Here is a 25,700-nt window from a genome sequence, read left to right as displayed (position 1 = left end):
TGTTTTTACAAAATAATGAAATGGGTTTATTGGGTTCAAATATTAATATTCATTAAGACACCCCAAAAAATCAATTACCAAACTATCTTTTGTTTTTATTTGGCCTCTAAAGACTATAAAGTCTCAACTCAGTCTCTCTATGGATTTGATAAACATCACTATTTCATCTTGCATTATCTTGTCTTCACGTCTCATGCTTGTCTATGTCACAATACTCACAATTATTATAGTTTTTCCTTCGTGCAGTTTACTTGTAGCGAAAGTTTATTAAAATAGACAGTAAAACACTTTACAGTGACTCAAAACAACTATTGTTTAAAACAATGGCAGGACTTAAAGGTAAATTTATGATTTACTTCGATATAATCTCCTGAAATTGCAGTTTTATAGTATAATAAAAGTCACTCTGATTCTCATTCGAGTGACTCACAGTTCTTATTTACAAATATATGGACTTAGCTTAACCATTATTTTATGATTTATTTATTTCTCTTTTTGCATGTTCATCACGGATCACAGGGTAAGTCGAGCTAATATTTATTTTCAACACCAAAGTATTTATGATAAAACGGGAGTAATGCAGTATTTGCTATGTGGAGCAATCCATTGTATATATTTTGCTATCAGATTTCGTACCTACACTGCCTTCGTACGTGCATTACTATTACTACTAACGTAAAACGATGCCATCTGGATAAAAAAACAACTTGTATCTTTCTTTTTCTATTTGTTTTGTTACCACTGACAATGAAGGCTAGTTTTGTTATAAAATTTATTATTAATGCGTTTTGTTGACTTAATAAATTGTTATGTGGAAGCTAATTTACCTGTGGGTATTAATATCATGATAAAAATAATAGGTAAACAAAGTAAATGACCTTGCAGAGGAAATTTAAATGATTACAGCTTACCAGATAATTTACAAAATTTCCTTAGTTTACAATTTGCCATTAATGTTTGACATAACTTAATTGATTACATAAAAGGGCCTGCTGTATGGTCCTATGTTACATTACTAATTAAAGTGGAGCTTGTTAACAGTTAACAGTAATTATTACTGCAAAAATTCTTCCATAGCCAAAGTGGTAAAAATGATTTATTGATTTTTGTTGAGTGGGTCCAACCAACTAAATCGGGCAGAAAAGGATATAATTGTCAGTCAAGCATGAAATTAACATCTATACTAGCCCAACTGAATTGCTTTTCCTTGGGTGTCCGTGTGCTCAAGAGTTAGTTGATTTCCCTATATAATAAATAATCATTCTTATGTTATTACAGGTTGATATCATTGGCTTTTGCTGGCTCAATTGGAATGACATTAGTTATCTTAGCGTGTGCCTTACCACAATATAAGTAAGTGTCTCATTTCTAACCACATAAGAAACCAGAATTTTATTATATAACCTCCTTTAACCTTTCAAATGGTAAAAAAACCTGCACTCTAGCCTCTTTTGTCTCAAATAATATCACAAATAAATATTGTAGTATCCTACTTATTTTGCTTAAAGTAACGTAATGTAATGATAACCAGTAGATCAGGTGTGCATCACCTGGAATGCTAATGTGCAGGTTCTTCCCAGTTCCTATTGCAATCCTTTCCAGACTGTCAGTTCATGCCAGGTCTCTGCTGGGTGTTGAACAGTTAGAACTAAGATAAAAAAACTGTGCCAAGCCAAGTATCCAAAAAATATTGTGCTTTGTTCTCGCACATGCTGGACAGTGGCATGACTGCCTTTGCTGTGGCAAGTGCCATAGGTAGATCTTGAGGCAAAGTATGGTATCCAACATGGGTGTATATCTGATATTGACAAGAAGTGCAGAGACTAGTGAGCCTTCTTAGGTTTTTTTGAGAGACCCTTGCAAGCGCAAGGCCCTGGACTTTTGGCTTGCTTACCCTAAGTTCAGAATTTTTGTTAATTAATAATTATATAAGCCATGTTGAGTATGTAATGTAGACTGAGATTATCTTTAATGATGGTAATGATGTTGTTATTCCTAAATAGTGAAATAACGAAATTTAAAATACACCACTCGGAAGGGCTAAGCGGTGCAGGGTGAGGCAGAGTGTGACTTGTGTTTTTACATCACAATCTGCTGAATTTGAAGTTTGATTATTGCACTTGACATTAAAAATTTAACAAATGAATACTTAAAGAAATGGATCTCAATGACTAGTTAGTATAAAAATGATTAATAAATGAGAAATAAAGACTAAAATTTGTTAAAATTATAAGTTGATCTAAATACAAAGTTTAATAAACATTTTCCTATGAAAACAGTTGGTTTTTTTTAAATTGCTTACCCGTTATGTCGAAACCGTCGGGAACCGGATCCTAGCCGGGTACTCGGTGCACCTCCGTTTTCAACTGATAGCTTTGTTTTCTTTAAAAAGTTCAAGATATTTTGACGCATATAAGTCATGAGAATTCTTGCGCGTCGCCTGAATGCACTCTCGCCACCAACGGTCGCACTTATCAAGAGATAAGTGCGTCCGTCAATCAAGAGATCCAAACGCACGGGGCAATGTGGCGATCTGTGAAATCAACACAATAAGCCACTCCTCTGTCTTTTCTTGTCTGTGTCATCAACTGTGAATACCTAATGCCTTCAAGTGCTACACACGAACACGCGAGACACCATTTTTTTTTTGTACATCAGAACGCCATTGCCTACCGAGATTGGCGAAACAGCTGAAATTAAGAAACACTAAAATGTCTATCATAGTTTACATTAAATGATATTGTAACGCATAACTCACGTCTTAAACCGAGTTTAGCTCGACATGTTTCGGGCTATTTCGTAGCCCTTCTTCTCAGGAGCACGCGACTCGGCGGCTGCCGCAACACTCGCACTACGCGCCCACCGCTCTACGACGTGAGTTATCCGTTACAATATCAGTTAATATGAGTGAGTCTCACGGTAGTTTCATGTTCAAAATAGTTTAGATTGTCTCATAGGTATCTGGAATATTTCTTTACAGAAACGACGTCCAATATCCGCTTTGAGTGTATAGAAGCACATTCACTATAACTCATAACCTTCATGGCCCAGCAATGTAATACTGGTTGCATGAAATGAAATTAATTAGTAATTAATTACCATATTGTCAATTCGGCTTGAGTGTTGGCTGTCGAAGAACAAATCAAACAGTAGCGAATTTGTATGCAGACAACACTCAAGAATGAGGGTAGGCAAAGCTACAAAACTTTAATACCTACCCAATCGCAGTTTGTTTAGTCTATCCATTAACTTTATTGATCTTTTAGGGTTGCCAGAGTTTAGCCGTAAGTACTTTTAGGCAAAAATGCCGGACGCCCTAAATTATTAAGGCTTCGCTCGCGTCCTATGTCCTTCCCAGAGTCATAAACTATATTTATACCAAATTTCATCTAAATCGGTTCAGCGGTTTGAGCGTGAAGAGGCAACAGGCAGGCAGACCGACAGGCGTACGGTGCGGGGCAGAAACGACGACGCGCCGCCGCTCGCTCGAACGACCATGTGACTGGTCAAAATGTAAAAGCCTAACAAAAGCCGGACACCGTTTAATTTGGCCGGACACGCACTGAAAAATACAAACACTGGAACATAGAACCTCCACCTTTTTTGAAGTCGGTTAAAAAGCCTAACTATGTCCGGCTTTATCCGGACGCCTGGCAACCCTAATCATGATCACCATCTCATTGAAAGGAAATTGCGGTCCACATCTCATAGAAAATATATTGGATTATCATAATTAAATCTTATCCTTTAGATTATTTTGCATTATTTTCTTACTTTTAAAATTGATGCAAATAAGATCTGTCCCTCCCTGTGCTGTTACTTAAATTAGCTGATAAAGAAAAAACAGTTTTCTTCTATTCAGTTAATAACTAGTTTAATTATTTGTTCTTTCATTCAACCTTTTGTATTTTTCAGATTATGGTGGCCATTCTTTGTAGTCCTGTTTTACGTGTTGTGTCCCATACCTACCATGATTGCTCGGAGACACAGCGACAGCTCCGGTGGTGGCAACTCCCCTTGCATGGAGACTGCTGTCTTTTTGACCATGGGCTTGATTGTCAGTTCTTTCGGTCTACCCATTGTGCTAGCACATGTGGGTACGGTAAGTATTCAATATTTAAAAATTGTAATATAAATACGCTTGCTCAATGAAATCTAAAAAATATCTGATCGCCAGATGGTATTTGAAACCGCACCTCCTGTCCTACGAACTGCACTGCTTCAATAGGCAATTAGACCAACCAACCGAAAATCTTAATCGCTTGCACACGCCAACATTGGCGTTGTGGTGCCATCGTCGCAACTACATAAGTTAAACATCTTCCAATTCAATGACAATTTAAAAAATATTGTTAAAATATTTATTATTATTATTTATTATCCATTATTAAATATTTTGTAATACTTTACTGTGCAGAGTAAACGGGTCATACATAAATTATATCTGAATGAATACACCAAAAGTTTAAAGTGATGTCTTCCAATTACAGATTGCTGCAGGCGCATGTTACTTAACCATAGCGGGCAATGTCATAGTATACCTGACAATCCTCGGCTTCTTCACAATCTTTGACATGGAAGACTCGGATTATGCAATGTGGTGAGAGATCTAGAAACTCCACTGTTGTACAGCTGCTGAAGGGACAATGGTTAGGGCAAAATGAGAATTGTATCATAGGTACATAAGATTTTTGGTTTTGTCTTTGCTTATAAGTCTGAAAAGTATAACTGATTTTAATAAAAGGTTGTAGGTGATTAAGGGATAATGCACAGAGCTTTCCCTTCTAAAGAGAAAGGATTTATTTTTAATGTGCAAAAGCTGTCAGACACCTTAGTGCTTTGAGGATTCTTCATTAATCACCATAACTTGTGTTGATGATGCTGTAATCAGACAATATTTGTTTTTGAAAAGTTTGTGTCGTTTACCAATACGTATCTCAATGTTACATTTATTGCTCGATCAGGGATGGCGCAATCATCAGTGGAAGTGGAAATAGATTTAAATGACCATAATCTTAACTTGCTTGAATTAAACGGCCATGTTTTAAGGGAGCTTGGCCATGGCTTTCGTGCTAATCAGTTACTTCTTTCTATCTCTCAATAAACCTGCCTATTGCCTGTCTTTTTTATATGGTCTGAACATAATGCATCCTGTTAGTCGTATTTCGATGGTCATCGTAATGTGATGGATGATCGTAAATCTTATATTAAACATGTAAAAAACGTAATTTTTTTTGTAAAAAACATTACACAGGTTCATTAGCATGCAGTCATTGGGGTCATCATCATAAAGGTCCCTTTTGGTTTCTCTTGTTGGCTGCCTTTTCTTTTTGACTAATCAAACGATTGCCTTAGTGTAAGCACCCTGAAAGAGCATTATACAATCTCAGTTTGATTATTATAGGTTAAGGAATTTTAGTGTAAGTTTACACCACAGTTTATTTACATTATATTTTTATTTCTGTTAAAATTTTTGATTTTATTGAAATAACCACCAAAGTTCTGTCAGGATTATTAATATAGGTATTCAGATTTTTATGTTCAGTAAATTGTTATGAACATGCCTTAAATAACTTATGCGATGCGCTTTGCAACGAAAGTCTGGTAAATAAGAAATTAACATTAGCTGGCTTTTTACTAATAGCGCTTTGGAGCAGCTATGTTATTACAAAATATCTTAACAAAACGTCGCATTCATCAATTTCAATCAGTTTTTTGAAACAAAATTTTCATATGCTAAACAATGTTTTATTTTTTGTTTAAACTATTCATAATAAATAACGTAAAAAGAAAAACCATTTCAATTCCATTGCGCTACGTAATTATTGTTCCATTAAAAACTACTAACTGCTGTGAATTTTATTACGTGTACTCAACTCATACAAAAACACAACAGGTAGGTACATAATAATGTATACCACTCGTTATAGTTAACAAATTAGTAATATACCTAATAATATAATTTCATAATGTTATCAGATAAGTTAGAAGGTTTATTTTGAATACTTAAAATTTTATAAAATCAACACGAAATTATTATGTAAAAAGTTCAGGCACTCTGTTGATACTTTTTTATTTTTACATTCCTGAAATGTAAATGTTGTAAATATAGAATTAGAACCAGGTCACATTATATATTATTATTAACTGCTTTAAATTAACATTTTGTTGTTTTATTGTAACATAGTAACTAACATCTTCACAAACTTTCTGATTTATAATATTACCTACTTATTATTATTAGTAGGATAAATTAAAATCCTCCGTGGATGCAAGATGTTACTTGCCGCCGCCGCGCCATCTAATAGGTAGGTATCTCTTATTAGTCTGTGGCGTGTTCATTTTTTATGCTTTGAGCAAGTCTGGTGTGGTATAAATATATATATATATATTTCTTGCATATCGAATTTCTGAGTGAAATGATATAGCCAAACCAGTGCTGCCGTTCTTGCGATAAATAATACAGTACTTTGAAGAATCTTTCTAGAAAATGGCGGTATTTTTTAATATTAACATTAACGTTTCTCCCAAGCCATAATAGTTATTTATGTTATGTGGCATGGTGCATTTCATAATAAGCACACGAGTAATTATGTATAGCCGCATACATAACTTTATCTACATGCATATCATAAGTTTTCTATAATATGTTCAGATATGGCCTGTATTTTGACTTTGACTTTGACTTGACTTGACTTTGACTTTGAATAATAATAGGGCAGTTATGATATGCATGTAGATAAAATGTATAACAATGTACCTACAAAAACATAGCATAATGTAGTGGTGAGAAACTGAGATTCCGAAGTGCGTTGAAATAAGGCCTCGTCAGGAACATTTAACCTCTAGCCCGAGCTATCAAAGCGATCTATTTTATGTTTTTCATCACACTTGCTCATAAACAGTGCCGTAACATGCAGGCTACCTTGATTGCAACCCCCCAAATAAACCCATCAAACTTTTGTTCTTGCCATGAAACCCAAGGTCGGTGAATGAGTCATTGAGCGTACTACGGCTACAGCACGCCGCGCACCAAAAGAACGCCAAGCACTGCATGCGCACGCCGCGGGGTGTGCTTGGTAGCGCTGCCCAAGAGCGCAGCCTAAAGTATCGCCAATTTTTGTAAAAGCAATATTTATTCTTTCCCAAATTTATATACAATTTTACTCGCAAATTTGATGAAAAACATTGTATTCGCACGGGCGGTACAGGAATTACGAACATCGACTGATTAAAGCCCTTAGTCTTCGACTTCGGGCTTCTAATAGAATCGTAATTCCTCACTTACCGTCCTTAAGAAACAATGTACTATAAAGTACCTAGTTCTGCGATAACAAAATCATAGTTACACATGTACCTATCTTTTTTTTCGCAACGAGCTATGTTTGGAGTTTATTTGCGCGATAGAATCTGGAATGCTTACGGAGATTCGTCGAAGAACTGAGGTGGCTATGGGGGCCACATCTCTCGAAGGACAGACGACCGTTGAGGGAGAGAAAGGTCCTCGAGTGGCGACCACGAACCGGAAGACGAAGCTTTGACAGGCCTCCCACCAGGTGGACTGATGACATCGTGAGAGCTGCGTGCAACCGGTGGATGCAAGTGGCGAGTTGTCATTCATTGTGACGTTCTACGGGGGAGGCCTTTGTTCAGAAGTGGACTTCTTCCATATCGTTTTTTATGGCTACGAGGACATTAGCCAGTGATTAGTTAGAGAAACTATTGGTTATAATTATGATATGAATATGAAGGATTGGAGTTTGACAACGTATCATTAAGTTGAATACCTACCCCTTTTAAAACTGGTGACCCCTCCCCACGCGCGGCCGTGCCATTGGCTTGTTAGTTGACAGATGCGCAAACGTATCCCCTCCACTAGCCACCCAGAGCTCTTTTTACGTGCATTGACTTGAATAGGTACTTAAGAATGCGTTATTTCTTCATCTCACGATTCACCCACAACTTTTTCAAAGGAACAAAAGTTACCTACTTGTATATATGTAGTTATTGCGTACTATAATAGCATCGCACAGTACGTTAGCAAGCAATAACGCAGTCGCAAGGCAGCTTCGCTTATAATTACGGACGGGCTTTATAACTGGGATCACCTCTTAATTATAATCACTGCAAAAATTCTATGCCCTATGTTTTGAATGACTTGAATACAGAGACAGTCTGGTAAGTAATTAAGTATAATAAAATTATAACTGGCATTGAACTCGACACATTCAGGGCGCTGGGCATCTCGTGGATTTTAGTTGATGTAAATTTTATATATTTACTAGCTGTTGCCCGCAATTCCCGCAGGAACTATGCAATTTTCCGAGATAAAAACTATTCTATGTCCTTCCCCGGGACTATTAATCTGTACCGATAGATACCGAATTTAATTTAAATCGGTTCAGCGGTTTAGACTTGATGAAGTAACAAACAAACATACTTACAAACTTTCGAATTTATAATATTAGTGGGAAGTGGGATTAGTAGGTAGGATTTTGTATCTAAATGTAAAAACCAGCCAAGTGCGAGTCGGACTCACGCACCGAGGGTTTCGTATTAATAAATATCCAGTGTAGGCTGAGCCCTGTTCTTACGCAAATAGTACGTAAGCAGTGCGAGGCTATAATTTTAGGCCTGTCTACCTAAAATTATTGCTTACATACTTACATAAAAATAAAGATGTTCAGATTGATTGATTATGCTACCATAATACCAAATTTCAAGTTCATAGGACAACTTTTTTAATGATTGCCTTGACTTAATTGATGTTTGATTTTTTCACTTTTCAAAGGGGTAGACCTGAGTATTTATTTTATACGTTTTAATTACAGTTTTAAACCCCCGACGCAAAAAGAGGGGTGATCCGATTTGAATGCGGTTTATTTTATTTGAAGCAAGTTTTCAAGCGATGGGTCTTAGACATGTTTTATCAAATACGGTTCAGCCGTTTTTCTCTACTTATAGAAAAAAGGCCTGGGTAGATGGACGGACGGACAACAGTGATAGTATCTATAAGGGTTCCGCTTTTATAGACTGAAGTGTGGAACGCTACAAAAATCAGAAATATATAAAAAAAAAACATGATTAAAAAAATATTTTACCCTTTTGTCACCATGGTTAACATTTATAATCATGCAAAATTACAGCGTTCTAGCGCTAGCAGTCTGATAAACCTCTACTATTTATTTTTTACAAAATTAAACAGTAAATAATAAGTCTCAAATTTAGATTTTATTACATCTTACAAAGTTGGAATGCATTATTAAATGCTTTTTATTTGCTTAGCTCTTCAAATAATAAGTATGACACAATCAAAGGGCTGAAAATGCTAGTTATGTTTGATATTTATCAAGATAAATAAAATCGAAAAGTAACAAGGAAACTGAAATGAAAATTCATTATCACAGAAGTCATATAATCCATTGTTGTTGCTTGGCTAAAAGAAAAGAGAAGTTAGTTTCTAGTCTGAAGTGAAGTTGGTTAACTTCTTTTTTATTCTTTATGGATTGCTAGTTTTAAGCTTAAGACACAATTATAAACTGAAAACTAACAAGTTTTATAGTAATATAGTGTTTTGTAGTGGATATAATTTATTACTTAACTCAATTACTTCATTCAATATTTATCTTGATAACTTCAAACTGGATATGATTAAATAAGGAAAAAATCTTAATTTGACTATGTCTAAAATATGCTTAATTTCCTGTTCCTGTATAAAGTCATAATAATTTCATTTAATTATCAAAAATTAATACTTAAAATAATTAAACATAAGACTTAGTAAGTAGCAAATAAAATTGACAATACATTAACTTGATAATACATTACATTATTTTATTGCCAGGGCAGTCACTTACATAGCAAGGATATCAAAGACATGAGACTGTTCTAGATCAGTCATACTAAACTTTTTTTTGTATAGGCCACAAATTAGTTGCAGTGATCGTGCAGCAGGCCACTGGCTTGTCAACAGACTGTAGATTGAGTATAGCCATTCTAGATGCTTTGAGACATAGTGCCAGTCTTCCTATCTATCTTCATAAGGCCCAATGTCTTAATTAGGACATACATCAAAGTAAATGTCAACTTTTACTGACATGTAAGTTTCAAATCTGTATAATCAAAATTTGATGTGGGCCTTATGAGGCTACGTAAGACTTAAAATAGATCTGGTAAGTGCTAATATTAAAGTAACAAGGTTGATTATGGGTATCTTACAGATTTGTGAGTAGTGAATTTTAGTCACTTGCTATGTATAAAGACTATTTTTGTGAAGTTAACTTTATTCAGACATTATGTCATGGTGCCGAAGACAGGGTTATGCCTGCAGATACTCGGGCCATATTCCATGTAGTCTTGCTTCGTGTGGCACACTTGATAGAATTCTGGGGTAGAACCCAGCATGCTGCCGCCAAACCAGACAGCATATCTCTGCATGTTGTGGGAAATAACTTGCACATCAATGGGCTTTGGTGTGATTCGGCCTTCAGAGAGCATCGTAGAGAGTTTCAGTCTTGCATCAACAGTGCGCTTAATGTCGCGCTGCAGTCTTCTTCCAAAATCACGGAACATTGTAGACCCTCCAGACAAAACAATGTTGCCGTACAAACCTCTCCTGACATCAATTGGACAGTTCTGTATAACCTCATCAACCATCTCATTGAGTGGTACAGTAAAGTCCGCATTAGAGAACTCTGGATGGAAGAAAATCTCTGGTCCCAAGAATCTTTCATATCCAACATCAACACTAAATGGGTTCTTAGTGATAGCATTAATACCTGTATATTTCTTCATCCATTTAGCTGGGTCGCTGTCATATTTGGCAAACTCTTTGGCAATGTCAGGACAAATGTAGCTGTACCTTTCTTTTATAGCCTTAGCAGTTTCTAAGCTTTGTTCCGGCGGGATGCCGACCTCGCGCTCGCGGAGGAGGGACTGGATGAAAGATGTTATGTTTCTACCAGCAATGGGAATGTGTTTGATACATGAACCAATGACGTAGCCCTCAGCTACTGGCACTATATGGGTGACACCATCACCACTGTCAACAACGATGCCAGTAAAAGTGCGCTCGGCCGACACACGCGACTTCCACGACGCTGCGAGCGCAAGCACAGCCTGCACCGCTATATACAAGCCTGGTACATTGAATGACTCGAACATAATCTCGGCCAAGTATTCACGATTCTCAGGCGTGTTTAGCGGTGGCTCGGTGAGCAGGAAATGGTGATCTTCTGGTTCAGCGCGCAGGTATTTGAAGATGCATTGCTCTATGTATCGCTCCATGAGGTCCCAGTCCTCTACGAGTCCGTGGCGAACGGGGTACTTAACAGAGTAACCCGTGGCTTCAAATGCTTCATCGCCAATAAAGAAATCTAAGTCCTCCACTGCTTTCGTCATGCGCCTGGTACTCTGATCGCCAACTTTCGCCGTTTCCTTTATCGCTATGGCTGACGGAATGATAAACTGAGGCTCCTTATTGCCGGCGAACCCCAGCTTGGTGTAGCCGGTTCCAACATCAATGACACAAGCAGGCAAATGATCGCCCATTTTCACACTATTTTAATTATATATTTGTAGCAGAAATCAAAGAACTTTTTAGATGTAGATTGAAAAGGGTGCGGACTTCGGCAAAATATTGCTCAGCTTAGGTATTTTTTGACGTAAGAATGAATCACACAGATTAGTGTCAACATTGAACCAATGAGCGAACTTTGTATCAACGACACTGTTTGAGCAGTACTATAAAACGCCGGATCCTAAAATAATTCGCAAAAGATTTAGGCTGCGTTGCCACCAGAAATGTAAAAGGATGTGTTCATGTGTTGCGAGGAATGTGTTTCTCATGAACCAATATAATAGAAACGCATCATTTACATATCCTCGCTCCGCTCAGCTGTTTCCACTAGAGCTGTGCTGTGCAAGGCGAGGATAGGTGATAGGTACCTAAATGAAGCATTTCTATTGGTTCAAGACAAACAGATTCCTCGCAATGCATCCTCTCACATCTCTGGTGGAAACGCAGCCTAATGCTCCTTTAAAAAAAATAATCTCGAAAGCTTTTATTTAGTTATTTTATAATTCATTAATAGGTAAGTTACTGTGGGGACTGTAACTAGGTAAGAGCTTAGGTACTGGGATCAACGCGCGTGACTTTAAACTTAGTTCAAAATAAACAACTTCTTCAATCATTTGGATTTATTCAGAGCTTAAAAATACATTTACATAGCATAGCACCAGCCGCTTAGGCTATCGGGAGCAATCTGCGCTCCGGCATGTAATACCCGCTGTCAATCTAACCTGCCAAGTGGTCAGTTTTACCACCTGCCAGCGGTATACAGCCTAGTTCCTACATATCCCTCCTTCCTCACAGAGGTGGGGACCTAATCTACGGCCCTACCTAACGGGGACATTACAGACAGAAAAGGGTCTTTGCTAAAGACTAGTCACATCCTTTTCATGAAATTCTAGTCTATGTTACTACAATCATAAATAGGTTTATATATTTCAAAATTTTCAAATCAAGGATGGGGCTTCGCCGCCCAAAAACCCCGAAACAAAAAAGGTACGGCGCCTTTTCAGTAAAAAGCCTAGCTACTAAAGACGCGTGACATTGCCTGTGCAACCCGGCACGTCATTCTTGCTTCATGCCCATCATCCTTCATCAGGTGATGAAGGTTCCTCAGCACCCCCTAGCGGAGTTGCCGTTCCACAACGACAGCAATAGCCGCTGGGTTTCCATCTTTTTATTATTTCACAGCCATGGATCCAAGTGTGGACCCCTGGGCAAGCTTCATCGGCGATCCCAGTTGGCTGTGTGAACTTCTGTTGCTTGAAAACTATTGAAAGGCACAGAAAATCAATCATTAAATACACCATCAATTAACACCACATATTTCTGGGCATATTGAACACATGAAGGTATGAAGTACTCCACATGCTGAGATAAACTAAAACTACTCATTCTTTATATATAGAAATTCACATCATATATGATTACAGTTCACATTGGGAGATGTATGAACAGGCAATCTCATATTCGTGAAGTTGAATATGTAAACAATTATATTAAGTTCACTATGTAAATAAAAGTTATCTGTTTGGTTTTCCAGCGATGTCGTCAGACATCAGTTTTGACAAGAGCAGCTGGGAGCTGCCATCAGTTTTCATCAGCCACTGCATGGCTGCTGCAGATTGCCATCTCATTTCTGCATTTAATTAATTGATCTCCCAATATGAAAACACACGAAAAAAACATATATTAGACACATAGTAATATTACAACACGCATTAGTCATATAAATTCATTAATTTCCTACCTACTAAAAAAACTTTTAATTCAATTACCTATAATTATAAAATTCAATCGCAAAAAATAAATTTACAATGTTTACATTTGAATGACATTGTCAATCATTGGTCGTGTCAATTTTTTTCTAACCGTCGACACAGAACTTCTCGGGTGAACTTTTAAAAAGTTTTCAGTCAAACCACAAAGTTCATTCGGCTTGAGACAGCCATCACTTTCCGTCCCTTTCACTCCTAAATGAACGTTTTTAAATTTTATGTTTCGTTCAGTTAGCGATCCTTGCTGTGGGAAAAACCTTTTATTAACATAAATTAGACAATGACGTGACTTTTTATTACCTTTTCTATGGAATCTATCAGGTTCGTTTCCGTTCTCAAGTCGTCGCATTGCCACTCTTACATAACAACCAGAAGGCGCCTCTCGCTCCTTCATCAGACCTGCCGAACCAATCTGCAAATTTTCCGACTTTCGTACCCTTTCAGGCTTCGAGCTCAACTCGCCTTTTTCGCCATCCTTTTGCTCCATCTTTCTATCGATCCTCGACGCTTTCCCAATTGACTTCGACTTCTCCAACTTTCCTTCACTCGAACCTAAAGCAAAAGTATTTAAAGCACGGAACCCTAACAATTTTTTTACTGATCGCGCTTTATTTTCCACGGTCAAGGAGTTAATTTGCTCGCACTCAACCTCTTTCATGGCAACTTGATTTGCACAAACCTTTTCAGTCAATAATGAAAAGTCGTTCGTGTCATTAAATTTTCGAATAAAATTGACACGGAATTTTTTATTCAGAGTCAAAGTATGACTACTAAAATCAATCATTGCATTATTTGCAGTCAAAAAATCTTGCCCTAGAATGCAAAAATTTGTGCCATCATTAATTACTAACAGACTAATTCTACAATAATAATTATCTATCAAAATATAAGTATTTACAATTCCTATAGGCTGAATCATGGAGCCTCCTGCTACGCGCAAAGGATCACTGAGCTTGTGCTCATATTTTAAATCAATTTCCTCTGCAAGGGAAACAGATATCAGTGACACATTGGCACCACTATCTACGAGGGCCTTGCAAATCCTGCCATTGAGCTCTACGGGCACAAACGTGTTCAGACTATTTTTCTCAATAGTACAAACATCGGGAAATTCACTAGAAAAAATCGTATTAATTTGGAAACCATCATTATTGCCTTGATCCCCTGATGCTGCTGCGGCACCGGCTGTAGCTGCCGCGGCCTCAAATTATACCTTCCATATGGCACACGTGATGTTCCCTGGTGTTTCTTGCGGAAATACCATTGTTGGCGGCGTTTGGGACGTGTCATACTCCGAACGCGGCGTGAATCGAAGAGGTGGAGCATCTCCTTGCTCCCACGAGTGTTGATAATCTTTTGTAATATTAATCGGCAGTTCTACTTTATGTGTTTTCATGTATAATTCTGTATTAAATACATCACACAATTGAAGAATCGTTTTTCTTAGCTCCTCCTTTGACGCGAACAATCTAGACGCTAAATGGAATTGCCATTGCGAATTAATAGATTTAATAAAATGCTTGATAAATCTGCCGTCTTCAGTGATTCCTGCTTTTAAAGCTAACCTTTCTAGGTCATAATAAAATGATAGTAGCGGTTCTTTCGGCTCCTGCTTTCTATAATAAAAAGACTGTGCATAGTCTTCTTGCGACGGAATTGTTCTACTAATCCTTCTTTATTAAATCATACGACTCCAACGTCGTGAAATTGGCCTTGTACCAGGACAACGCAGGCCCTTCTAAGTAGAGTGCGATCGCTACTCGCTTCTGATCTGCGGACCAATTCTTTATGATCGCAATAGTTTCAAACTGGTGGATAAAATCGTCCACATCCGAATATCCTGCGAATTTTTCCGCCATCTTCTTTTCTTCTCCGTAATAAAATTTATCTGCCCGCAAATTCTATTAAACACTGGGATAGAGGAAAAAATAAAATAACTCACAGTTGCTTCCTCAAAAATCGATACATTTACCAAATTGCTTCACTTTTCATGCGCTTTTTTTGTCATCAAAGCTCGTCTTTCTTAACAATTGTCCATAGACCGCTGAAATCGCTGCGGTACTCCGTCGTCCTCTGAAGCGATAGCTAAAACATAAAAGTACACCGACCGCGCCTAACTCCACCACTTGTGGGGACTGTAACTAGGTAAGAGCTTAGGTACTGGGGATCAACGCGCGTGACTTTAAACTTAGTTCAAAATAAACAACTTCTTCAATCATTTGGATTTATTTCAGAGCTTAAAAATACATTTACATAGCATAGCACCAGCCGCTTAGGCTATCGGAGCAATCTGCGCTCCGGCATGTAATACCCGCTGTCAATCTAACCTGCCAAGTGGTCAGTTTTACCACCTGCCAGCGTATACAGCCTAGTTCCTACAGTACCTAAAATGCATAAGTTCACACATGGGCTTGGCTGGGAATACAGTCCGAAGCGATTCAGCTACTTAGCTGAAACATAGGACATCGTTTGCAGGTCAAGCGCCAGTTGTTAAATCTAGCATGTCCTAACCTCATCATTTTTTCAAATTTGGGATTGGCGTGGGTCCGTAAACGACATAATGACACCTATAGTAAGTGTTACCGCCGCACAAGGAACCTACACATTATTAGGACTGCGGTGCATTGTAGCTAAGGTTGCCCGAATAAAGGGAGAGGAAGAGGGGGAGTGGGGGGGGGGTAGAAGGGAGTTGGGCCTCCGGATTCCCCTCACCGGTCGAAACACCGCTTAGCAAAACTACTATAAATTCACGCCGGTATTCTAAAACTCCGCGCCATGAATATTGAACAGCAATGAAATATTCTATAAAGTAAAACAATTAACTTTATCGCTGCTTTCCTTTATAATAATACAATGTTGATTTTCGCTTTTAACTTGCCACAGGATTCGCGCTGTCATCGTTCATCCCATTACCTCTCATATTTCGTTTTCTAGAATTTTTTTACCGTACAACGGCAAAAACTACTAGACACTGCAAAATTGTCCTCTGATGGACAGAGCCATATTTTTTAAAGAAGAAGAACTTGGCCCACAAAGTTGACACGCCTCCCGGCCTTGTATCGCTTTTGACGCAACGAAGTGACCAGCCTTTTTATATTTTTTACCAGACTGCGATTAGAAAGAATATTTTTTATTTTCAGATTTAGGTATGTACGTTCTAGTTTACTTACTAACACAAAATCATCATCATCAACACAAATCTCTTAACACAAAATACTTAAGTAAAATTACAGGTTACCTACCTACAGAAGTTTCACTCCCTCACAAAGGCGATATTCAAGCATAATAAACGATTAATTTATGCTTCTTTGTTTATCGCATACCTACTCTTATTCATTCACACGTGGCACGTGTCGTGCTAGGGAATTGTTCCTCATTCGTCGTATTCTTGTTTCGTCGGAATGAGGGCTATCGTTTTTTGTCTCACTAGATGGCGCACTGTTACGTGAGGTTTTTAAGTATTTACGGGCGTGAAAACAAAGTTTAGATTAAAATCATATTTAATACACCTTAAAACCGTAGCATAAAAATATCGAGCATGCCACAGTGTTGCAAAGTCCCCGTTTTGTTCGGAAAAAGGGAGGACAAAGGTTTCCGAAAGACAAAATTGTCTCAAAACACAGACATTATTGCCCCGGAACGCCTATTTGGCATAATTAATTTCAGATATTGCAAAATATTCACAAAATTATTCTAATTATAAATAAACCCGCGTAGCTCACCCAAAAACTATGAGATTTGACATTTCGGAGACCTCACGCTACACTAGCGCCTCTAGCGGCGAATTCATTCGCGATAGCCCTCATTATCTATTATATAATTAAATCTATCAAAAGTAGTCACGGTAATTGCATAATTTCATTAGATATTGAAAATCTGATCCGATCCCAATTCAATCCGATCGCAATTGAGGTTTTTAATGTGAAGGAAAAATGGGGGGGCGCTATAAAATAACTGATTCATAACATATTAGACTCGCCTAAAGGTGAAGATTTTTCTGGGCCCCTTACCGCCCCCCTTTAGGCCTCCAGCGCCCACAAGGGGGCGTTATCGCCCACTTTGGGAAAGACTGATTTAAAGGACAAACAAAAACAAGGCAAGCTAAAGTGGAGAAAAAATTCAATCATTCTAGATTGACACTCAAGAATTTACAAGATTGGTGGTTGGTCCAAGGAACAAACTACAAATAATTATGTAACTCAAAATATAGATATTTGGCACAACGATTAGGATATAGGAGACTACACAAGGTATAGGAGAATAACCAATACATTAGATTAAATTATATCTTTAATTTTTTACTGGAAAAGGTAAGGATTATTATGTATATAAAGAAAAATGTTTTCCTTAAATATTACAGTCATACATATAATTTATGTATCACAAATAGCTACCTACTTATAAATATACCAGTACATCTTCAAATTTGTAATGTATAAGAACGAATCTATTTATCGAAGAGGTAAAATTTAAAGAGAGCTAATTGCGTATAATCCAGTATTGGTCCGACATTCTGTAAAACTACAGTCCTCTGACAATTTCCAACTTTTAAATTCTCCATTTACTAATAGAAAATAGATATTTTGAAGGCAAATATCATAAATACAAGTGGAATGTACAGTCAAGGCTTTCATCATAAGTAAAGAACTCTTACAAGGTAAGGTACAATGAGAAGACTCGCATTTGTAAAATTGCCTTTTTAAAATATATTTATGTAGAAAATCAGTAAACGTTCATTTCTTTAAATATATGGAATATACAATCATACAACCGATAATGTCTACTGAAGCAAGTCTTCTTAAATATTAAATATATTGTTTTATTTATATTAGAGAATAAATATATATAATGCAACAGCTCTATTCGTAACCCAAAATTGTGGATGTGCGAAAAAAGAGTAGAAAATGGATAAAACCATTTTTTATGCTAGGTAATCGTTGCCATACTTGGGTGACAGTTTTAAAGAAAGTGGCTACGTCATTTTATTTTTACTCTTTGCTGCACTCTAGACAACACCAGCGGCCCAAAATGTATCCCTCGTACTATAAGGACAGTACACTTGGACTTCCAGAAGCAATTGACCAGACAGACAGAATGTGATATTATATTAAAAATGTAATATACATTTTTTATAATATTTGCTATAGAATATTCTTATGAAAACATCATTTAGGCTCCAAACTTTAGCCAAAATCAAAATGTGTGACATAGAATTTTTCTCACTAAGCTAAAGTTGGTTTCTGGAACACTCAATTCAGGTAATATATATGAGTAAGTATTCGTTTCGCGCAAGTGTTTAAAATTATTTATAAAATTACATAATAATAAATAGTCGTTTCGTTTTATATATTTGAGACAATATATGCTATCCTGCGAAGTAGAAGCATTTTCGAATAACTTATTACATCGACGAAAAATTTCGTTTTATTTCTCGCTACAAATTTTCTACTTTATTATAAAGACAATAACCGTCAGGTTAGAACATCAATGGTACATTATATTAAAAACAGTCTCCGTTGGCTCGTTTGCTTAAGTACAACACGTTAACGCGGCTAGCCCGCGTTGTTCGAGCCTCAACTAAGGTTACCATATAAAAGGTGCGTGCCGCATTCAACAGAAATACTCTTCCTATATAGGTATCTACATGCTGTTGGAAACATCTGTGCACCTCGCTAGCCAGAATAGCATTCCCCGAGCACCCGATTACTCAATTACGAAACGTAATATCGGTAAAAGTGCAAGCTGGGATCCGTATTTTTGTTTTCAGTTTAAAAACAAAATTTTAAAATCATTTTCCTGTAATGACAACACAGCATTGAGGTGGTAAAAGAAATCCGCACCGCAGACTGGCAACACTGTAATATAATGGTAACCCTAGCCGCAATAACAACATTCGTTGTCCGTTTCCTACCGAAATTGCCATTATTCACATTCAAAATTCAATCAACAAATACGTTTACAATTTTACTACACAATACATTATTTTGCTATTCCTGAAAAGGGTCGGAAACAAACGCCATTATCCATTACACAAATACAAAACTAAGTTCTTTACATAAAGAGAAGACGGGTAAATATATTTTTATTCGAATATACAGGTCATAAACTGAAATTTCATTGTGGACTAGAGCACTGGTCACAGATTAGACAACACAGGCAAGTAGATTTTATATAACATCACTGCATAAAAAGCATGCAGTTACACGCACGCAACCACTAAACACACTAAAGCCAAATAACAATAAATTAATAGCTTACATCGGGAGTATTTCGTCAAGCCATTATATCACTTTTATAATGCACACAATAAATAAGCATCATCTCTTATTGTAACCTCATTACGTAAGCTACGTAGTTATAATTATAACAAATATATAATTAAATCACAGATTCTACTTTTCTTTATAAATAGTTTCTCCTACCTATTCTACTTTTTTTCTGACCAAGAGATAGACGTCCATATTGTCTTTACCCTTAACGTACACGCTGCCGCGACGCTCAAACTCGTAAATGGGGGTCAGCACTGGTATACAAGCTTCCCCCACCTGGATTCGCTTGGCGACCCCTGTCGAATCCATCCTCGAGGCGATATTCACCGCGTCTCCCCAAATATCATAATACAATTTGGTCGTACCGATTACTCCGGCTGTAACATCACCGACATTATATCCGATACGAAGAATGAAATCGAATTCGAGCAAATCTTGGTTGAAATTGTCCACTACTTTCTGCATCTCAAGAGCGAAATCCATTAATTGGTAGAGATGTTCAGGCGTGCCGCGCGACGCGTGGCGTAAAGCCGGGTTCAGGCCGCTGGCTGCCATAAACGTGCTTCCTATCGTTTTAATCTTCTCCACGTGTTGGAACTGCGGCCTCTCCAATAGATCATCAAAATCGGCGATCAATTCGTTCAGAACCCTTAAATATTCTTTTCCTTTCAAATATGATTCGTCATACATTTCATTGAAGTTAACGATACTGGCAAATATAATGCCGACGTCTTTGTAGTTTTCGGAATATTTGGCGGTGTTTTTGAGCTGATCGGCGACGTGTCGCGGGATGATGTTGTGGAGCAGCCAATCTGCTTGGTTTCGCATGATCTGAACTTTCTGTTTGTCGCGGTTGGCCACGACGTTGCTGTGGAAACTAAGCCGGTAACTGATCTCAAACTCTCTATTTAAAAACCACACCAACATGAGTAGTAACGCTACGTCTAAATAAAGCTCCGTTAGGTGCATCTCTAATTGCTTGCCATCGCCTCTCTCCGTTTTGTTCCCATTCTCCAACCAGTCCTCAGAAAAATCACTAGTTGTATTTATAGAATTATTGTAACTAAGAGCTACCACTGGATGCTTAAAGGTGTTAATATCAGCGTCTGAAATCTGAGTATTAACCTCGTAACAGCCGAGCACGGCAAGGAACAGGAAAAAGCCGGCGTAAATCGTCACCAAAGTATTCTTCACCAGCCAGTTCATCTGAGTGAAATTACAGAAGTGGACAATGCCGAGGCACAGTAGATACACGTAGAAGTACTGTTCGCCTTTTAGTATCGTCATAGTGGTGTATTCGCACGAGAAATTAATCAAAACTGCCAAAATGGGCAGGCTGATCAACAAGCTGCCAGATAGATGCCACGGAAACCAGTCCGTCAATTTTCTAAATATTTTTACCGATCTCCGTATACTGTCGGTGACGAGGGGATTTCCTTTCGTCTTCCATTTCAAATAGTGTCTGTACACACAGCATGACATACTAATAACCTCGATGACGGTGAAGAAGACAAACCATCCGATCCACTGCTGCCACTCGCGATAAAGAGTGAATAACGAAGCGGAGACGGATAGAAATATGATTGCAGATACCAGAATATCTAAAGCCGTGTTGAATCTCGACGTGGTCAGCGTCGGCGGGAAGTCTTCGCAGTCATCGCTCCTGTGAGCCTTGTCCCTATAGTGCCTCTCCATTCCAGGCGTTTTGAAGAAGAGCGTGAATCTATCAAGGGGGGGTTGTACAAAGTAGTTGATGCCTGACCTCGCATTGTCTTGGACGCAGCGAATGAGTTGTAGGTCGGATTGCTTGCGGAGTTTCTGGAGCGACTGCACTTGTTGGTCGTTGAGAGGACCGGGGAGACGCGTGCGGGAAGGTAAGTCGTTGAGCGAAGATTGACTTGAAGTGTAGTAGCCTGACACTCGATGCTGCATGTCGTTTTGTGTTTCTATCACTGGGTGGTTCAAAGCGAATATCTGGAATTAAAAATGTTTTATAATAAGAATATTTAGGGAACAGCTGTTGCCCGTAACTTTGTCTGCGTTTGAAAGAACTTTGCACTTCCTCCGAACAAAAACAGCTTATGTTAATAAGGGCCTCTCGATTAGCGAAAGATTTTTTAAGTCGATTCATTATCTCCAGAGATTACACCCTACACGCCAAAAAAAAGTTGACCTAGTCAGCACGAAACGCGAGTGAAGCGTCTCCGTTATGGTTTATTCCTGCGGCTGTGTGTTCTCCCCTGCAGGTTGACTTTTCAGCTGACTCGTGAAATTTTGTGAACAGGGTCGATAATTGTATGGCTTTTTTTATCCATACCTAAATGGAAAAATTGAAAAATGGCCGAACTATGGCGATTTTAAAATGCGCGGTGAACACTTATTCACTTTCAAGCTATGCAAAGACGATGAGGAGGATATCTACAAGCTCAAAGACCGACTGGCTTAAGTATAAAAAGCTAGGTTTACGTGACTGCTTGCTTGGTATAGTCTGAGTACATATTATAATACAACCGGATAGCCCAGTTCAATCCTCAGTCGGCGCAGATATTTGTATGAAAAATACAAATGTTTGTTCTCGACTCTTGGGTGTTTAATATGGATTTAGGTAAGTATGTATCTCTGTTGCCTGGTCTGGTGGGTCAATACCCATACCATATCACAAGCTTTGCTTACTTTGGGATTAGGTCAATTGGTGTCAAGAGTCCGTGATATTTATTTATAATAGTTCAGCGCAACAGAAGTCGAACTGGGTCAAATGGTATTGAATTTAGCAACTGGCCCTATACTACGAAGTGCAAAATTCGAACTTGCCGTCCCGCTGACACTTATATTATTGAATACGAGAGTGAGAGGAACGGTACGACACGAACTTCGATTTTCGAATTTCGTAGTAAGCCCCCAGATCTCGTGTTATAATCACTGATCTTTCTCCCCCTTGTCCTGACGCTCCAACTGACCTGGTGCTGTATGCTGGAGCGGCGGCTGGTGCTGCGGATGCCGGAGTCCTTGCGGCTGTTGACAGACGGGCAGAGGCTGACGGCGTCATCGAAGCGCGGCTTAACGCGCGCCGCGCACGCGCGCAGCTCGCCTTGCGTCGCCAGCGTTGAGCTGCGAGCGCGACACACGGGGATCTACAAGGATTTTTTTTTCTTTATAAGAGGGAGGCAAAGAAACATGCGGGTATCTGACGGGAAATGATCACCATCGCCCAAGAGTATGAGTGCCAACAACTCAAGGAGAGTCACTAGTCTGTTGCCGGTCTTTAAAGAAAACTCAACCATTTTCACAAGTGAGTGTGTACCGGTACCGGTGTAAGTACTTTCAGGCACCCGATCGTTGTAATAGTTAAACTAAATCATTAATGACTTCGCTCCACTTGCGGTGGAAACCGGGCTTTACATTTACAGGCGATAAAGCCAGACGAGCGTAATTTTAAGTAAAAAAAAAGTAAGAGCGCGTTCAGACTGGCGGAAGCCGCGCGGTTCCAAAATCGCGCGATTCCCGTGCGGTTCATATTTACATGAAAATGTTCCAAAGCGTTCAGACATAACCACGCGGTTGCCGCCAACCAACTGCGAGCAAATACAATCGCGCGGGGTCCGCGCGATTTCATTACTATGGAGCTCGACGAGAGCGTTCAGTTGTATCGCGAATACCGCGCGGTTGGACGTCACATTCCAAAAAGCGACGCACATTTCGTGATCAATTCAAGCAGGTCGTCAAAAGATTTTATTGGCATTATTAAATAGTAAAATAATTTTTCCTCAAACATTCTTGGTTTGGGATATAATATAACGAAACTAAATGGCCATGTTTGAATCGATCACTAACTATTGGATGCACCCAATATCGCCTTTTTAGGGTTCCGGAGCTAAAATGACAAAAACGGAACCCTTATAGTTTAGCCATGTCTGTCTGTCTGTCTATCTGTCTGTCTGTCCGTCCGTCCGCGGCTTTGCTCAGGGACTATCAATGCTAGAAAGCTGTTATTTTGCACGGATATATATGTAAACTATGCCGACAAAATGGTACAATTAAAAAACTGAAACATAATTTTACGACAGACGTAAAGTGGGGGTGATTTTTTTTGTCATACAACCCTATAGTGTGGCGTATCGTTAGATAGGTTATATAAAACCATTAGGGGTCTGCTAAGACGATTTTTCGATTCATCGATTTTTTTGCGAAATATTTAACTTTAAAGCTCTTGGCCGGTTTTTCTTCTTTTCTTTATTGTAAGCAACCATATAGACACAGTATCTCCTCTTCGACGTCCATCTTGAAACTAAACGCCAATCGCTAAATAAACGCGGTGTCTGAATAGTACACATTTTTGTGTTTCAAACCGCGCGGGTCCCGCCAGTCTGAACGCGCTCTAAACGAAAAAGGTCGCGGGTAAGCAAAGTAATTGTTTTCGTTCACTGCGTACGTTTTGCCTTGAGCACGACTAAGCTCTGATAACACTGAATATTGATAGATACCAACGAGATGGACGGATGACTTGGTTAAAGCCGCGAGTTCACGGTGGAGGCAGGCCGCTTCCAACTGAAGCAACTGGAGGTCTATTGGGGGAGGTCTACTCACATGTCCAAAAGTGGACGCCCTACGGCTGATATAAATTTGTACGGAACCGTTATTTGTGTTATTAACATGCATTCAAGTAGCGAAATTACTACTGACCATAACGCCCCGGGTATAATTACAGTTGGTGGTTTTTGTAGCAGCATAACTCATTGAAGTCTACTTATAAGCAACAAAAACTCGTCTCAAGGTCACACTAAGGTAGCTTTTAGTACTTATAACAGTTAAAACGAACTCGGGATCATTTCATACCGATACTGTTAACTCTATAACGTAAAAACTGTTGAATAGCGTATGCCTGCCTTAAATAACTCTATATTGGCATTGACGAAAAAGTCTATACTTATGGTTTTTGAGAGCGCTCCCGCTTCTTTCTCTTCCTTTGCTGCCGTCATTACGTACAGACATACAACATGTGAGTTCTTGTAATAACTACAATGAATAAAGGATTATTTTCATCAATTTGATGCGTATCAACAGCACAGCCGTGCCTCTCGCTCCGTTAGCATGTAATTTCAATTTCCACTGTTTGTCGACACCTGTCGTCATCCTGTCACAAACTAATTATAGCTTTAACAGTTCTGTCAAATCCGTCTATAACTACGATGTTTCCTGAGTATAAAAAAACTATTTAGTCTATCAGTTACATTATTATTATTATTATTATTATAAGCCTTCTGTCCGATATTTCACAGTTGGTTGGGTTCTTTAGTTGTTTCATCATACTAATTAGTTATCGTGTGCTTTTTATAGCAAAGGCCTCCTCCAACTGACCACTTTTCTCTTTCGTTGGCTAGTGATGTCCAAGTAGCGCCCGCCACAAATTTCGTCGACCCATCGCCTGAGTGGTCTGCCTCGTTTTCTTTTCCTGTTGCTTCGTCAGAGCAACGTTTTTTTGCGAACAAGTACAATGCACAACGCTAGCGCTGCTTAAGCCCGACGTTCGGCAGCCGGCCAGCGCTGGGGTTGCGACGCCGCGGCGTCGACGTTGTGCGGACGCTGGCACGACGCCGCTCGAAGGTAGCTAGTGTGGGGGGTCTCATAAATGTGTCGCACGCAGGGCGCGCCGTCATACGGGACTTTAACTGACTATATACTTAGTTATTTTTAGGATTAGAAAAAAGGTAAGCTATCTTGGCGTGTCTTTTCATTGAAAAACACTTTTGGAAAATAAGTCACAGCAAATATGTAAGAATTAGCAAGGACATATCGTCACTACTTTTAAAAAAACTCGTAGCTCAAAATAGATAATTTTTCTGAGTGAACTTTATAGGTTCAATTTTGTTGACATATTGATTATAGATACGAGATTTTTTCAAAGTACTGACGATATGATCATTTACATTCTTTTGGTATCATAAATAATAGTTACTGTTTTTTAAAAACGTTTTTCAATAAAAAGATTCGTCAAGATTGTTAACCCTTTTTCTAATGCAAATAAAAACGAAGTTCATTTTTTTTTGTTCAATGACAAAAGAAAATAACGTGTCCTATATTTCCTGA

At 38.4% G+C, this 25,700-nt stretch overlaps 3 protein-coding genes across 4 annotated transcripts; 1 reads left to right on the top strand and 2 right to left on the bottom strand.

The window, feature by feature from the left end:
• The first annotated feature begins 226 nt into the window (after positions 1-226).
• LOC141439825 (leptin receptor gene-related protein-like) lies at positions 227-6,161 on the top strand. 2 transcript variants are annotated; one of them, XM_074104205.1, is made up of 4 exons: positions 227-340; positions 1,279-1,353; positions 3,916-4,102; positions 4,491-6,161. In XM_074104205.1, exons 1-4 carry the CDS (start codon positions 324-326, stop codon positions 4,602-4,604), a joined length of 393 nt encoding a protein of 130 aa, XP_073960306.1. In that variant the 5' UTR covers positions 227-323; the 3' UTR covers positions 4,605-6,161. The 2 variants fall into 2 exon arrangements, with proteins under 2 accessions (XP_073960306.1, XP_073960305.1); XM_074104204.1 differs by lacking the exon at positions 227-340 and adding an exon at positions 795-829.
• A 3,048-nt stretch (positions 6,162-9,209) lies between these two features.
• LOC141439684 (actin-related protein 3) lies at positions 9,210-11,674 on the bottom strand. Its single transcript, XM_074104031.1, has one exon. It carries the CDS (start codon positions 11,548-11,550, stop codon positions 10,294-10,296), a length of 1,257 nt encoding a protein of 418 aa, XP_073960132.1. The 5' UTR covers positions 11,551-11,674; the 3' UTR covers positions 9,210-10,293.
• A 6,945-nt stretch (positions 11,675-18,619) lies between these two features.
• LOC141439713 (adenylate cyclase type 9-like) lies at positions 18,620-23,046 on the bottom strand. Its single transcript, XM_074104058.1, has 2 exons — positions 22,574-23,046; positions 18,620-21,590 (listed from the first exon to the last, which is right to left on the bottom strand). The coding sequence occupies exon 2, from the start codon at positions 21,546-21,548 to the stop codon at positions 19,770-19,772; it is 1,779 nt and encodes a 592-aa protein (XP_073960159.1). The 5' UTR covers positions 21,549-21,590; positions 22,574-23,046; the 3' UTR covers positions 18,620-19,769.
• Between the last annotated feature and the right edge of the window lie 2,654 nt (positions 23,047-25,700).

This window comes from Choristoneura fumiferana, chromosome 21 (assembly GCF_025370935.1).
Source record: "Choristoneura fumiferana chromosome 21, NRCan_CFum_1, whole genome shotgun sequence".
In the NCBI taxonomy this organism is placed as follows: Eukaryota; Metazoa; Arthropoda; class Insecta; order Lepidoptera; family Tortricidae; genus Choristoneura; species Choristoneura fumiferana.
The sequence above is the reverse complement of the archived record's forward strand: the minus strand, read 5'-3'. Positions and strand labels throughout refer to the sequence as shown.